This window comes from Perca flavescens, chromosome 5, assembly GCF_004354835.1.
Source record: "Perca flavescens isolate YP-PL-M2 chromosome 5, PFLA_1.0, whole genome shotgun sequence".
NCBI lineage: Eukaryota > Metazoa > Chordata > Actinopteri > Perciformes > Percidae > Perca > Perca flavescens.
This window is the reverse complement of record NC_041335.1, coordinates 24,136,062-24,149,975: the sequence shown is the minus strand read 5'-3', so window position 1 is coordinate 24,149,975 and position 13,914 is coordinate 24,136,062. Positions and strand designations below refer to the sequence as shown.

General features: G+C 35.2%; 1 protein-coding gene across 4 annotated transcripts in view; it reads left to right on the top strand.

Moving 5' to 3' along the window:
• The window catches only part of kcnip3b (Kv channel interacting protein 3b, calsenilin), a 43,557-nt gene extending 30,522 nt beyond the window's left edge, over window positions 1–13,035 (top strand). For 2 of the 4 annotated variants that reach the window (XM_028579066.1, XM_028579068.1), the window contains 6 exons: window positions 5,716–5,840; window positions 5,959–6,028; window positions 6,784–6,962; window positions 7,297–7,401; window positions 7,973–8,035; window positions 11,944–13,035. In XM_028579066.1, coding sequence (XP_028434867.1) covers window positions 5,716–5,840; window positions 5,959–6,028; window positions 6,784–6,962; window positions 7,297–7,401; window positions 7,973–8,035; window positions 11,944–11,991 — 590 coding nt within the window. In that variant the 3' untranslated portion in view covers window positions 11,992–13,035. Of the gene's footprint in view, window positions 1–2,474; window positions 2,834–5,208; window positions 5,212–5,715; window positions 5,841–5,958; window positions 6,029–6,783; window positions 6,963–7,296; window positions 7,402–7,972; window positions 8,036–11,943 lie in introns of those variants that run through there. The other 2 variants (XM_028579067.1, XM_028579069.1) reach the window with 2 other exon arrangements.
• The last annotated feature ends 879 nt before the right edge of the window (window positions 13,036–13,914 follow it).

Here is a 13,914-nt window from a genome sequence, read left to right as displayed (position 1 = left end):
TATATATATATATATATATATATATATATATATATATATATATATATATATATATACTGTGATAGATTCTTTAGACTAAGTGTCTTAAAATGTTTGTACATTCTTAGGAAAGATTCAATGGAAGGGATTTAGAATTACCTTGCACCTTTGTTGAGTGAAACATTTTATACTTTACTAATGTAGAGAGTTAAAACTGACCTGGGTTAGAAATACTGAGAAGATTCGACAGTTTTTAGAGTTTGATTTGATTAAATTTGACTCTTTTTGAGATCTTGGCTAGCACCATTATATCCCCTTTAATCTACAAATTAAATTAGGGGTCTAATATTGCTTTAAAATGCCATGTGTTGAAGAAGTGAATGTCAGACTTGTTCTTTCTTATTCTTCTGAATCAGTTAAAAAACTTTGATACTGCGTACCCAGATTTTCCACATTTAGCATCCGCAGCACATTAGCGGTCCTTAATCAATCAGCATCGTCATCGTAGCTTATTTGATGCATTATTTATATCATCAGCACTCAAGAAAAGATGCCTTGATGTTGAAAATACACACATTGACAGTCCTTGTGTCGTTCTACTCCAGCACAAGTAATCAAGTAAACCCTCCTCACATGAGGGCCTTGGGTACTTAGTCCTCTTTTTCCCCCCAGTCCGACGCCCCGGTGTGTGTCCACATGTGTGTACATGTTTAAAATCCAGTTCAATGATCTGATTGAAAACAAACCCGCCGGCCTTTTATTGTTGTTTCAGTCCAGTCTGCTCTGATGACGATTTTGGATTCAGTCCAACTTGGTCCTATTTTGGGAAGACATCTGATGCCCGAGGTAGCCTTGTCTTTAGAAATGTACTTTGAGGTTCTCTGATACCAATATCTGGTATTTTTACTCCACATTTCACTCTGGTGCAGTGCAGGATATTTTAGTGGCGAGTAAAATCAATATACTGTAAAGAGATGAAGAGGAAATTAATAGTTTCATTAGTTTTTTTGTGACCTGTTTGCTTATTTCCATGTTTGTCGGAAAGATCTTTTAATCAATGCTGGAATGTACTTTACTTGAGTACTTTGTACAATTTTGATGTACTTTACTTGAGTATTTAAATTTTATGCTACTTTATACTTCTAATCTGCTATATTTTGGAGGCAAATATTAATACCCTTAACTTTACATTTGTTTTAAAGCTTTAGTTACAAGTTCCTTTGCACATTCAGATTGTGAATGTAGTAAGTCAACTAATAAAACATGATCTATTATTAAAGGTTAACCCCGCAGTATAAAAAGTAATTCAAATGATGTCCACTCTTAGCTGCAACATTGAAGTGATGTACATATTAATGCATCAATAACTATAATCCACAATCACAGCAATGTGCTGAAGAAGCCCTGGGTTTTGGCTCCCGGGCCACTTAGAGTTGACTACAAGTCAATATTCTTCTAAAATACGCTGAGTCAGTGAAAGAACAGTGCTTTGCAAATATAACATCATCCTCGGGTGGTCTCTATAAATGAAAATGAACATGATTGTAGTTAAATATGTTTGTCTGTGTGTCTGTCTGTCTATAATTTATCAACATTGAATATGAAGGTAATTCTGTCTCCCATAGGACACCATATGCACGGAGCAGAATACCTAAATTGTGATTAGAGAGAAAGAAACATTTCTCTACGATCAGGATGAAGTCACCTGTTCAAACTCCTGTAGCTGCACACTGTCTCTGTTCCTGTTTCATCAGTCTCCACTAGAGGGAGCCTTTATTACATGAGTTTGAGTGTGTGACACACTATTAAATCTGTGTTACGGACCCCAGGAGAGACAGGGGAACAATTAGAAAGTGGATCATAGAGCTGACTGGGAAAATGGGATTCAGGACACCTGTTGACTTTTCTCACCACCCTCTCGGTTCTTTAAAAGCAAATGTGTGTCACATTTAGAAAAAAATTAATTAAAATCTTTATTAGTTTTATCCATTTACAGCTTTGGTATTCAGCATCTTGCTGTCTTTTTTTAATTATTTTGATGAAAACATTTTTTTTTTAATGCAGCTATTCCTCGGGGGTTCACAGGTTCATTAGCAGAAAATAAGATGTGAGATGGAGGGAGGGAAGAGAGGAAGAAGCTGCAGAGCATCAGTCATTCTGTCAGTGGAGGATGTTGGATATGGTTTTGTCACCAACTAGAGGAATAATATTAATTGGAGGATCCAACTGTACGCTTGTGCCAAAACAACCTACATGTTTGATGGGAGAGTATCTGAGCTTCTTCCCTATTTCATTGGATTTCCCACGGATTAACGATGTAGTCCAGATTTTTGTGAGGGAATTTTTTAAATCTATCTTTCTCTTTAGAGGTACTTTTATAGCAATAATCTGATTCACTTGACCTTAATAAAGGAGTTGGACCATCAGACCCTTCGCTTATTTGTGGAGAATATTTTAAAAGATCCATTAGAACAGGAGAGGGTGGGGGAGTCAATTAAAAAGGCAGAAGGGGAGAGCTAAATGGAGTAACAGAAACTGCAGGGAAAAAAAAAATGTGACAGAAAAAGAGATGATGAGTGAGTGACACTGTTTCAGAGACAGGAGGGGAACGAGAAGAAAAGCTGAGAGTAAGACCGAAAGAGACCGATGGACTGAAAGAAAAGGTGTAGAGAAAGTCCAATTATGTAAACAAGGAAAGGAAAGAGAGGGACCGTGGAGGGGAAGATAGAAGAAGAGGGGAAGATGAGTGTGAGGTGGGAGACGGAGGGACTCCAGACTGTTGGCATCGTCTGCCTGGTGATCATGTTCCTCAAACTGATGCACCTGCTGGGCCTCATCGACATCACTGAGACCGGTGAGACAACCTGGGAGAGAAGGAGGAGGGCATGGAGCGAGGTGGCTGGAGTTACATTTGTTTTACTTTTATCCACTTGTAGATATTTGTGAATTTTGTTTGATGCCATTCTGGATAGTTGTAAATCAGTAGAATTTGTGAGAAGTTGTGAGAAACTACGGGTGTAAATTTTTTTTGGTTAAAACTGATTTGACTCTAAAGAATACTTCTGTTAATATGATACAATTTGTAGTCTGGCTCACTGGATGTACATTGCTGGGATAATGCCTGACATCCGGTGCATCCCCCCCCCTTTCACTACCTCCGCTTTCTATTTTGCTAGGGCACTGTCGCTCCATACGGGGCTTAACACCGCCCAGGAAGATTTTGATTGGTTTAAAGAAATACAAACTAGCCAGAATGTTTTTTCACCTGTCCCAGAATAGATAAGCCAGACCATACTGGAGACAATTCGTCATTGTCAGCATGCAATCCCATGAAAAGATAATCCTCTCACTTTCTTGACTTTAGATCTCAGCCCAAGAACATACATCTTCTATGTAAATCTTTAAAAAATGGTTCACAAATATATTGTTGCATAAAAAAGGCTCAGTATTCTCCTAAAACAGCTGGGCACTGTAGTTTTTTGTAAATGTTAGTCAAACAGGAGTAAAGTGCATTTGTTGGGGACTATTTTCATCTGGGCATTAATACACGTTTGGTGCTCTAGTGACTCCTAACATCACCCGGAGCCGGTTGTTTGTGACTACAAAGCCTAGTTCTAACGTACCTGTTTACTAAGTGGTGTTTTATGGAGTTTCCACCTAACTGCCAGGTCTAACTTTTGTGTTACTAACTAACTGACAATGCTAATGTTAGCCTGCGAATATATGAGCATTTAGAACGAAGAGTAAAAGAGATAATATGGAATAAGATTTGATAAATGCTGTGTAATAATGATAAACGTACCTTAAATTACAAAATAGTATGCAAATAACATTTGACTAAATGGCTAAATAACAACGGTGGGGTTAGCATATTTCCCTCTCATTCTAAACTGAATGAATACTATTAACTCTGAAACACATATTTCTTCATGTATGCAGACAAAGAAAAGAAACAGCGTTTACAAACAATGTATCTTTTGCGCCTCTAAAACTGTACTTTTTGGAAGTTATGCTAGCTTGTGATGCTACAGTGACTTCCTGTTTACCTCGTTCATTGTTCTTGATTGGACAGCACTGCAGATGTATCCCACACTGTAGATAATAACTGGCAGCAGGGTTGCCATTATGTTACTGTAAAATTAATATTGTCTTACTGTCGCTTTTCGGTTTTGTACTGTTAATGCAAAATACAGTATGTTTTTTTGATTACTTTCACAGTATTCTACTGTAAAAAAAAATTGTTAAAAGTGTACGAATCCACTTTTGCTAGTTTGACGGCGGAAAAAAGGGTCTGTGCGCTGGGCGCATTGTTTAAAAGGGTTGTACTTAGTGTCTTAATTAATCATAGGTGTGTTTTGGGCGTAACATGCAATACACCAATCAGAGTATAAATCTCCCATTCCCTTTAAAAGCCAGGCGCGTTTGTACCTTGGCACATTGCTATTATGATGGCGGATTACACTGTAATATTTTTATTTGTAATCTTTTGCATGTTTGTGTTCTGCTGCGCTTCCCTGTGTGTATGTAACAAGCATAGTGTGCGCGCACTGTACACAAGCCTAAGGCCATTTATTTAGATATGTGGAGATTAAAATTAGCTCCTTGTGTTGTCTGATTAGACAATCATCTCCAAAATGTTCAGCAAGCAGCTGAATCCTTCTATCATGACACGCACGTATATATTCAGTAATGCACATATATTGAAAAATCATTTTGAACCAGAGACAAATCATCAATCTTAACTCATGGTCCACTTATGACCTTGAGATCAAATTTGTGTTTGTAGAAAAGCAACATGGGACACCTACTTTTGATTTTCCACATTTTGTCAATGGGAGTGTTCATCTGCGGAGGTCAGAGGTTGTCTCCAGCTGTGTCCGTTTCACTGAACTTTACTGTCTTATTGTTTTAAATGAACACTACAGAAACAATCAAATTTTACACAAGACTTTAAGCACCCTCCCTTATGTTTTATTTTTCACAGAGTATTATATTTCACTGCTCTGCTGGATGTTTCATCAGAATTTAACTTGAGTCTTTGTCCTCTGCACCGCTCAGCATATAAACCTCTCAGTGTCTGATCTGACTTGTTTTCTCTGTTTTTTCTTCCTCTTTCTATCGCTCTCTCACTGTTCTCCATTTACATTCTTTCACTCCATCTTGGTTTCAACACCCCTCCTCATCCTCCTCCTCCTTGTCCTCCTCCTCCTCTGTTCTCTCTGTCTAAAGATGGTGAGTATAGTAACAGTAGATATCCAACCAACTTTGAGAAAAAGTCCCTCCCTCCCCTCCCCCTTTTTTTTTTTTTTCCAGTCGTACAATGCTTTCTCTTAGTGTGTGTGAACTGCTAACAAATAATGTGTATTACTCTGTGACTAAAACTTTAATGGAATTTCTCAAATTCAGATTTTCTGCAGGGGCTTTTTTTTAAGCGAACAAATCAAAACGTGACTTGTTTGGTGACATTTCCACCACAAAGAAAGTATCTCCTCTTCTTTATTACTCCCTCGTTCGTCAGCCTTTTCTACGCAACAGTTTTTTGATAAATCTCTCTCTTAAACTTGCACATTTCCCCCACCTGCTCTATAACAAATGCCGCCCTGTTAATTGTGTGATTCCACCCCTTCCCCAAATGTTGACTTGCATCCACACACTCAATGTTTTCCCCATCCTCCTGCTTTTTCTCTTCATCTTTCCTCCTCTACATCTCTTCTTGTATGTCTCTTTCTCTCACAGAGAGCAGCGACAGTGACTTGGAGCTGTCAACGGTGCGTCACCAGCCGGAGGGTCTGGATCAGCTGCAGGCTCAGACCAAGTTCACCAGGAAGGAACTTCAGTCCCTCTATCGAGGCTTCAAGAACGTACGTCCGACTGCCGGCTGCAGAGACTTCATTGCTTTACCAACATACTGTAACTATGCTTTATATAGACTTGAATTATTCTCTCTATATCTTATTTTTTACTTCCTCTCTTGAGCAGGAGTGTCCCAGTGGGCTGGTTGATGAGGAGACATTCAAGACCATCTATTCTCAGTTCTTTCCCCAAGGAGGTTAGACGTTAAAACAATCTCATTTCTCTTGTCCTTTCTTGATAGGGACTGTGTGAAAATTATTAGGGAGCAGGAGGTCATGAAAGAGGGAGGATTATGTATTTTTTACTGGTCTGAAATAATTGAGAGATCCACAGAGGGTCTTTAATTTTTCCTTGTTCCAAATTTAGATTTTATTTCATAATTTTGTTGCGAGATTTACAATAAAAAAAAACAATTGAATTGACGAGTCAAAAATATGTTAGATCATGACGTTACGGAAGAAGTATACCGATTCCTTACGTTAAAGTAATGATGCCACAATGTAAAAAATACTCTGTTACAAGTAAAAGTCCTGCATTTAAAATCTTACTTAAGTATTTTCAGCGAAATTGAAAAAAATACTACTAGATTTGGTTACTTGTTTTAAGAAAATATGTTTTTTGGGTCCATTCATGGCCAGAATTGTATTTTAGCACTGGGGCTTTAGCTCAAATGTTAACCTAAAACTAAAACTGTCTTTTAACTACAGCTGTCGAATATATGTACTGGACTGAAAAATACAATATTTCCACTGAACTTTAGTGGAGAAGAAGTATAAAGTAACATGAAATGGAAATACTAGTAAAGTACAAGTACCTCAAAATTAGACTTAAGTACAGTACTTGAGTAAATGTACTTTTAGTTATATCCTATATATAGGACCAATATTTCAATATTGAGAAACAGTAGATACAGTACACTAAATCTATGACCTCGACTTCTCTTGTTTACAGATGCAACCACCTATGCTCATTTCCTGTTCAACGCATTTGACATCGACAGGAACGGTTCAATCCGCTTTGAGGACTTTGTCATCGGCCTGTCGGTGTTGCTCAGAGGTTCGGTCACCGAGAAGCTCAACTGGGCCTTCAACCTCTATGACATTAATAAGGACGGCTACATCACCAAAGAGGTATGTGACATCTCAGACATTTTGATAAAACCTGGAAGATTATGCATCTTACCATTACATTCTAGGTTCTCTGAATTACATTCTGGGTAATGTAATTGTTTGGTCCATCCACAAACTGCAATTTCTGGTAAAACCAACGTACTTTAAGGTCTTTCAGATTATACTGCATCTTTTATGAGAGATTGCGTGTTTAATCTGGTCTTGTGCATGTTTGCGAAGTGAATTCCGTTCACATATAGTATAGCTTAGAGCTTTGTCAATTTAAAAACAATAAAAAAGTTGTTTTAACTCTTTCACTTTTAACTAACTCTTGCTTCTGTCTTCCTCTCTTCAGGAGATGCTGGCGATTATGAAGTCAATCTACGACATGATGGGGAGGTACACCTACCCCTGTGTGAGAGATGAAGCGCCCTCTGAACACGTGGACAAGTTCTTCCAGGTTCTGAATGCACACAAATCAAAAACACACAGAAAGTACACAGTGGTGGAATGTAATTAAGTACATGTATTCAAGTACTGTACTTCAGTACAATTTTGAGGTACTTGTTCTTTACACTTTCTTTTTCTTGAGTATTTCTATTTTATGATACATTTCTACTCAACTATGTTTCAGAGGCAAATATTGTACTTTTTACGTCACTACATTTATTTGGAAGCTTTAGTTACAAGTTACTTTGCATATTTGGATTAGTAATACAAAATATAAATCAACTAACAAAGTATGATTTATTATTATAGATGAAGCTACCCAGTAGTATTGAAGTAGATGAAATTAGCCCCTTAGCACATTAATACATCACTAATTATAATCCAATAATATATTCTGAAATGGGCCATTCTGCACAATGAGTACTTTTACTACTATTTCTACATTGTAGTATTGCTACTTATACTCCTGAATACGTCTTCCATCGCTGCAAGTACACAGTGCTACAAGGCCCCTTTTGTGAACTAAAATGCTCTAATCTGTCCTTTCTCTCAGTTTTGTTTCTTCTGTATTTTTCCTACAGAAAATGGATAAAAACCGAGACGGTGTAGTGACCATTGAAGAGTTCATTGAGACCTGTCAGAAGGTGACTTTTCCACATGCATGCAGACAGACAATAAAAACTAAATCAAAGTTACTCATCAACAAACACTGTACAACAGGTCAGAGATCAGTGACAGTGATAACATGATGTCACAGATTAATCAGGCACTGGCTAAGATTATTATTAAGCATATCTCATGTTTTTAGTAATAAGGGTCTAATACTTTTAGCTCTTATTGTGAGTTGCTCGTAATTTTTAGATTTATTTTGTTTTATTAATCTGTCTTTTGAACCTGTTGTTGCTCAAATTGCAACACAATTATGTTGCACAAACCAGCATTCACAGAAGAACAAGAAGTGGAAGAAAAGGAGAAACAACACAAACGTTTTTACTTGTTAGTAGTTTTGGTGGTTAAGGAATAATAGGACATCATACTGTTATTATACGCTATTGGTATATGTATAGGAGGGACAGTAAATGCCTAAATTACAAATGTAAAAGTACTTTAAAGACAGAGCCACCTCTAGTACAGGGATAGACCGGTGTTAAGTATTTACATCATCCCAAGAACAGGATCATTATATGTGTCTGGGTCCTTAGTATCTGGCAGACATGGACTGGTCTCCATTTTGAAACCAGTGGTAAAACCTACTATCTCAGGGATATCACTGCAACCATGAGTCCACTAGGCGGCAGCCGAACCACGAGAGACTAGAGGTGGTTAATAACAGTACAGTACTCATTTGTCTGAAACATGCTGACAAACTGATAAAACCACTTCTTTTGAGATTAAACTATGAGGGATGATCTACAGTATGAGTGTGTTTAATTGACCCCAAACTCGGACATTGGCCAATAAATCTGCAACTTTGCAGCTGTTCTAGCTGTCTAGTCTCATTCAGAAAGTACCAAAAGAATGAAAAAAAAATAGTTTAGCTTTAGGAATTGAACCAGTATATTTTTGAATAATGTTAAGAAATAGCTTGTTCCTTCAAAATGTAGTTGTGTGTGATGTTTAGATTTTTTGTAATATGCCATACACTGTTAATTTTAACAAGTTGACTTTACTTAAAAAATGTATGGAAACTCATTGCCTTGAAAAAAGTAAGTTCAATGAACTTAGTAATAGTAAATTAGTGCAACTTTATTGTTCTGAGTAAACAATACTTAATAAACTTATATTTTCTAAGTGAACACAGCTTGTTTATTCTGAGTAAGTAACACTCAATAAGCTTAAACTTATTAAGTGAAGACAACTTGTTTATTTTAAGTAAATGACACTTAATTAGCTCATGGTTTTTAAGTTAATCAAGCTTGCTTTTTTAAGTAAATACTTAATTAGCTCACATTTTTAATATAATTGTATAACTGAGTATAACTCTGAGTATAACTGAGTAACTGTTAATTTTAACAAGTTGACTTTACTTAAAAAATTTATGAAAACTCATTGCCTTGAAAAAAGTAAGTTCAATGAACTTAGTAATGGTAAATTAGTGTAGCTTAATTGTTCTGAGTAAACAATACTTAATACATTTTTTTTTTTTAAGTGAACACAGCTTGTTTATTCTGAGTAAGTAACACTCAATAAGCTTATACTTGTTAAGTGAAGACAACTTGTTTATTTTAAGTAAATGACACTTAATTAGCTCATGGTTTTTAAGTTAATCAAGCTTGCTTTTTTTAAGTAAATACTTAATTAGCTCACATTTTTTAAGTGAGCACTACTTAATGCAACTGACTTGTTTTCTGGTTCAGTTTACACACTGTAAATCCGAACGTTCAAAGTACTTAAATATATTAAGTAGTGTATACTCAAAGTTTTAGAAAAATTTCTACTAACTTAATTTTTTCTAGTTGGTGTAACATGTTCTTCATTAACTTAAAAACATAACTTAGGACAACTTCATAGAATTGAGTAATAACATACTAATAATGATAAAGTCCTGCACTGTTAATTTTAACAAGTTGACTTTACTTAAAACATTTATGGAAACTCATTGCCTTGAAAAAAGTAAGTTCAATGAACTTAGTAATAGTAAATTAGTGCAACTTTATTGTTCTGAGTAAACAATACTTAATAAACTTATATTTTCTAAGTGAACAGAGCTTGTTTATTCTGAGTAAGTAACAATCAATAAGCTTAAACTTATTAAGTGAAGACAACTTGTTTATTTTAAGTAAATGACACTTAATTAGCTCATGGTTTTTAAGTTAATCAAGCTTGCTTTTTCTGAGTAAGTAACACTCAATAAGCTTATACTTGTTAAGTGAAGACAACTTGTTTATTTTAAGTAAATTACACTTAATTAGCTCCTAGTTTTTAAGTTAATGCAGCTTGCTTTTTCTGAGTAAATAATTAATTAGCTCACATTTTTTAAGTGAGCACTACTTAATACTACTGACTTGTTTTCTGGTAAACCTGAACCAGAAAACAAGTCAGTAACATTAAGTAGTGTTCACTTAAAAAATGTGAGCTAATTAAGTATTTACTTAAAAAAAGCAAGCTTGATTAACTTAAAAACCATAAGCTAATTAAGTGTCATTTACTTAAAATAAACAAGTTGTCTTCACTTAATAAGTTTAAGCTTATTGAGTGTTACTTACTCAGAATAAACAAGCTGTGTTCACTTAGAAAATATAAGTTTATTAAGTATTGTTTACTCAGAACAATAAAGTTGCACTAATTTACTATTACTAAGTTCATTGAACTTACTTTTTTCAAGGCAGTGAGTTTCCATAAATGTTTTAAGTAAAGTCAACTTGTTAAAATTAACAGTGCAGGACTTTATCATTATTAGTATGTTATTACTCAATTATATTAATAACACTCAATAAGCTTATACTTGTTAAGTGAAGACAACTTGTTTATTTTAAGTAAATTACACTTAATTAGCTCCTAGTTTTTAAGTTAATGCAGCTTGCTTTTTCTGAGTAAATAATTAATTAGCTCACATTTTTTAAGTGAGCACTACTTAATACTACTGACTTGTTTTCTGGTAAACCTGAACCAGAAAACAAGTCAGTAACATTAAGTAGTGTTCACTTAAAAAATGTGAGCTAATTAAGTATTTACTTAAAAAAAGCAAGCTTGATTAACTTAAAAACCATAAGCTAATTAAGTGTCATTTACTTAAAATAAACAAGTTGTCTTCACTTAATAAGTTTAAGCTTATTGAGTGTTACTTACTCAGAATAAACAAGCTGTGTTCACTTAGAAAATATAAGTTTATTAAGTATTGTTTACTCAGAACAATAAAGTTGCACTAATTTACTATTACTAAGTTCATTGAACTTACTTTTTTCAAGGCAGTGAGTTTCCATAAATGTTTTAAGTAAAGTCAACTTGTTAAAATTAACAGTGCAGGACTTTATCATTATTAGTATGTTATTACTCAATTATATTAAGTTGTACTTAAGTTATGTTTTTAAGTTAAGGAAGAACATGTTACACCAACTAGAAAAAATTAAGTTAGTAGAAATCTTTCTAAAACTTTGAGTATACACTACTTAATCTATTTAAGTACTTTGAACGTTCAGATTTACAGTGTAAAGACAAATATATTGATCGTGCTAAAGTAGTTGCTAAACAAAGGACTCAAACTTTAGAGTTTCTTCTGCTGCTCTCTATTGTTTTCAATCCAAACTATCTACTGAAATTTAAGTTAAGTTTATATGTATGTTTGGCCTGGCTGATTCTCCTCCTCGACCGTTAATTGTTTACCTACTAGGCATGAGTAAACAATTAATGGTTCATACTTTAGTGGAGGATTTATATTCATAATTACAAATATTGAATTCTTATTTTTGTCTTTCAAGACTTGACTGGAAACTACGCTGTCACTGTTGCCACTTGATTGAAAAACAAGTATTATGTCTAAAATTTGTAACCTGAACTTTTGTTTACCTCAGACTCCTGGTGCCAAATTTTTTTCTTTGTCTTTTTTTTCCAGGACGAGAACATCATGAACTCCATGCAGCTGTTTGAGAATGTGATATAAGAAAGCCCACCTGCACAGCTCACACAAACATAATAACCCCAACCCTAACCCAGGAACTAGACGTTTTTTATTTCTCGCCACACTCCTGTAGCTGTATCTTGCAAACTGCTTCTGGATTAAAAAGGACTGCTACAGACAGAAGAAGAGAAGAAAATTCTCCGTCTGTCCGGTGTGTTTTTTGTGTCCTAATTGAAGAAACAGAAAAAGCTCCTTGTGTTTCTATCGTCGGACAAAAATAATCAACAACAACCAACAAGGAATGGAGAAGCTTACAATATTCCTCTGACCTGAGCACACAAGGATACAAGCTTTAACACTACACCTCACCTCTCACACACACTGTTTCTCTTTCCCACAGACACACACACACACACACACACACACACACAAACACACACATTTATACACACACACACACACACACACACAGCTGCTGTTTCCTCAAGAGTTGTTAGAGCACTGGATGAGGTGAACTAAGAGAATAAATATTGCAAAAGAAAAAGAGAAATGAACTAAAGCATGTTTGTCATCAAATATGTGATGTGGAATAAGCTTGCACTACACTTTTATGACTGTATTGTATGCGCCTGAAGTAAAGGCACTGTAGATACCTGCACCTGATACACCACTGGTGTGTATGTATATATGTATAGTTAATAGTTATATATCCCACCTTGTATTGGCCTCATCTGTGCTGCACTGGGTGAAGGAATATGACCAGAACTGAATTTTTGTTTTAGAAATCTCTGTTTAGCATTATGTTTAGTAGCAGTTCTTCACAGATTATTAAAAAAAAATCTCCTTTTTTTGTATTTTGGAAGATTATGCTTTGCTGGTCAGATTGGAAAATGGAGTCTGTACAGTACTGTGAAGAAGCAAAAGGACTGTCAAAAGTGTGTTCTTATGCTGAATTATGCTTTATCTTGGTTCTTCAGTATCTTCGAGCATGCTGACTTTAAGTCCCACAGTATTATGTACAGTACAGTAAGACCTTTGTGATGTTGGTTAATTAAAGATGCTGTCGACAGCTGCGATTTCTCCTTTTTAATGCGTCCTTTCACCTCATTTCTTTAATGCAGATGACGAAGCAGCAAACATTGTGGATGAACAAACATTAAGTGAATTGACAAGAGTTCAAAAACCCTTTCAGTCCCACGCCAAAAACTTTCAATATATCAGCCTCTCAAAGTCTTTTATACAGCTTTATGAATGTATTACACTTTTTTTTTTTTCAGAATAACCAGTACTGTTTGAAACTGAAATGAAGATTTATTTGATGGGAGTATATTGCATTCAAGATTCATGATGGATTCAAGATGCATGTAGGATTTAGGTACGCCTTGAAGACAGGTTTGCATTTTATTAGAACTGTGAAGTTGTCAGATATGACAGCTCATTACAGAACAGTAACACAACTAACCAGTGTAATCTGTGACAGCAAATATGTGCATACAACAGCTTCATAACCAATCAATAAAATAGGCGAAAATTTAAAAAGTAAAACCAAATATTTACTCAAATTAACTTTTACTTGAATCAAACCATGTCACTAATCTTGACTCTCTGACTTAATGTGGTCAAAGCTCAACACCTTAAATGTGAATAGTTCACCAAACCAAACTATAACCATTAAATAACACTAAACTATTTAGTGAACTCTTAACGGCCTCATTTGCCATCAGAGGGAATGGGAGACAACCAAACTTTGATGCTCACATGTCAAATGGATCGCCATAATAACATACAAGGAGGGGTTACAAGCAAGCAATGATAGCAAATTTTGCTCGTAAGGACTCGATTGATATGTTGATCGACAGCAAGCTAGACCAATCGCTCATGCAAGGATGCTGCCGTTCCCTGCTTTATAAAAACTGTGACACAAAAAACTAACATGAGGATGTTTCATCGGCAAATGTAAGGTGT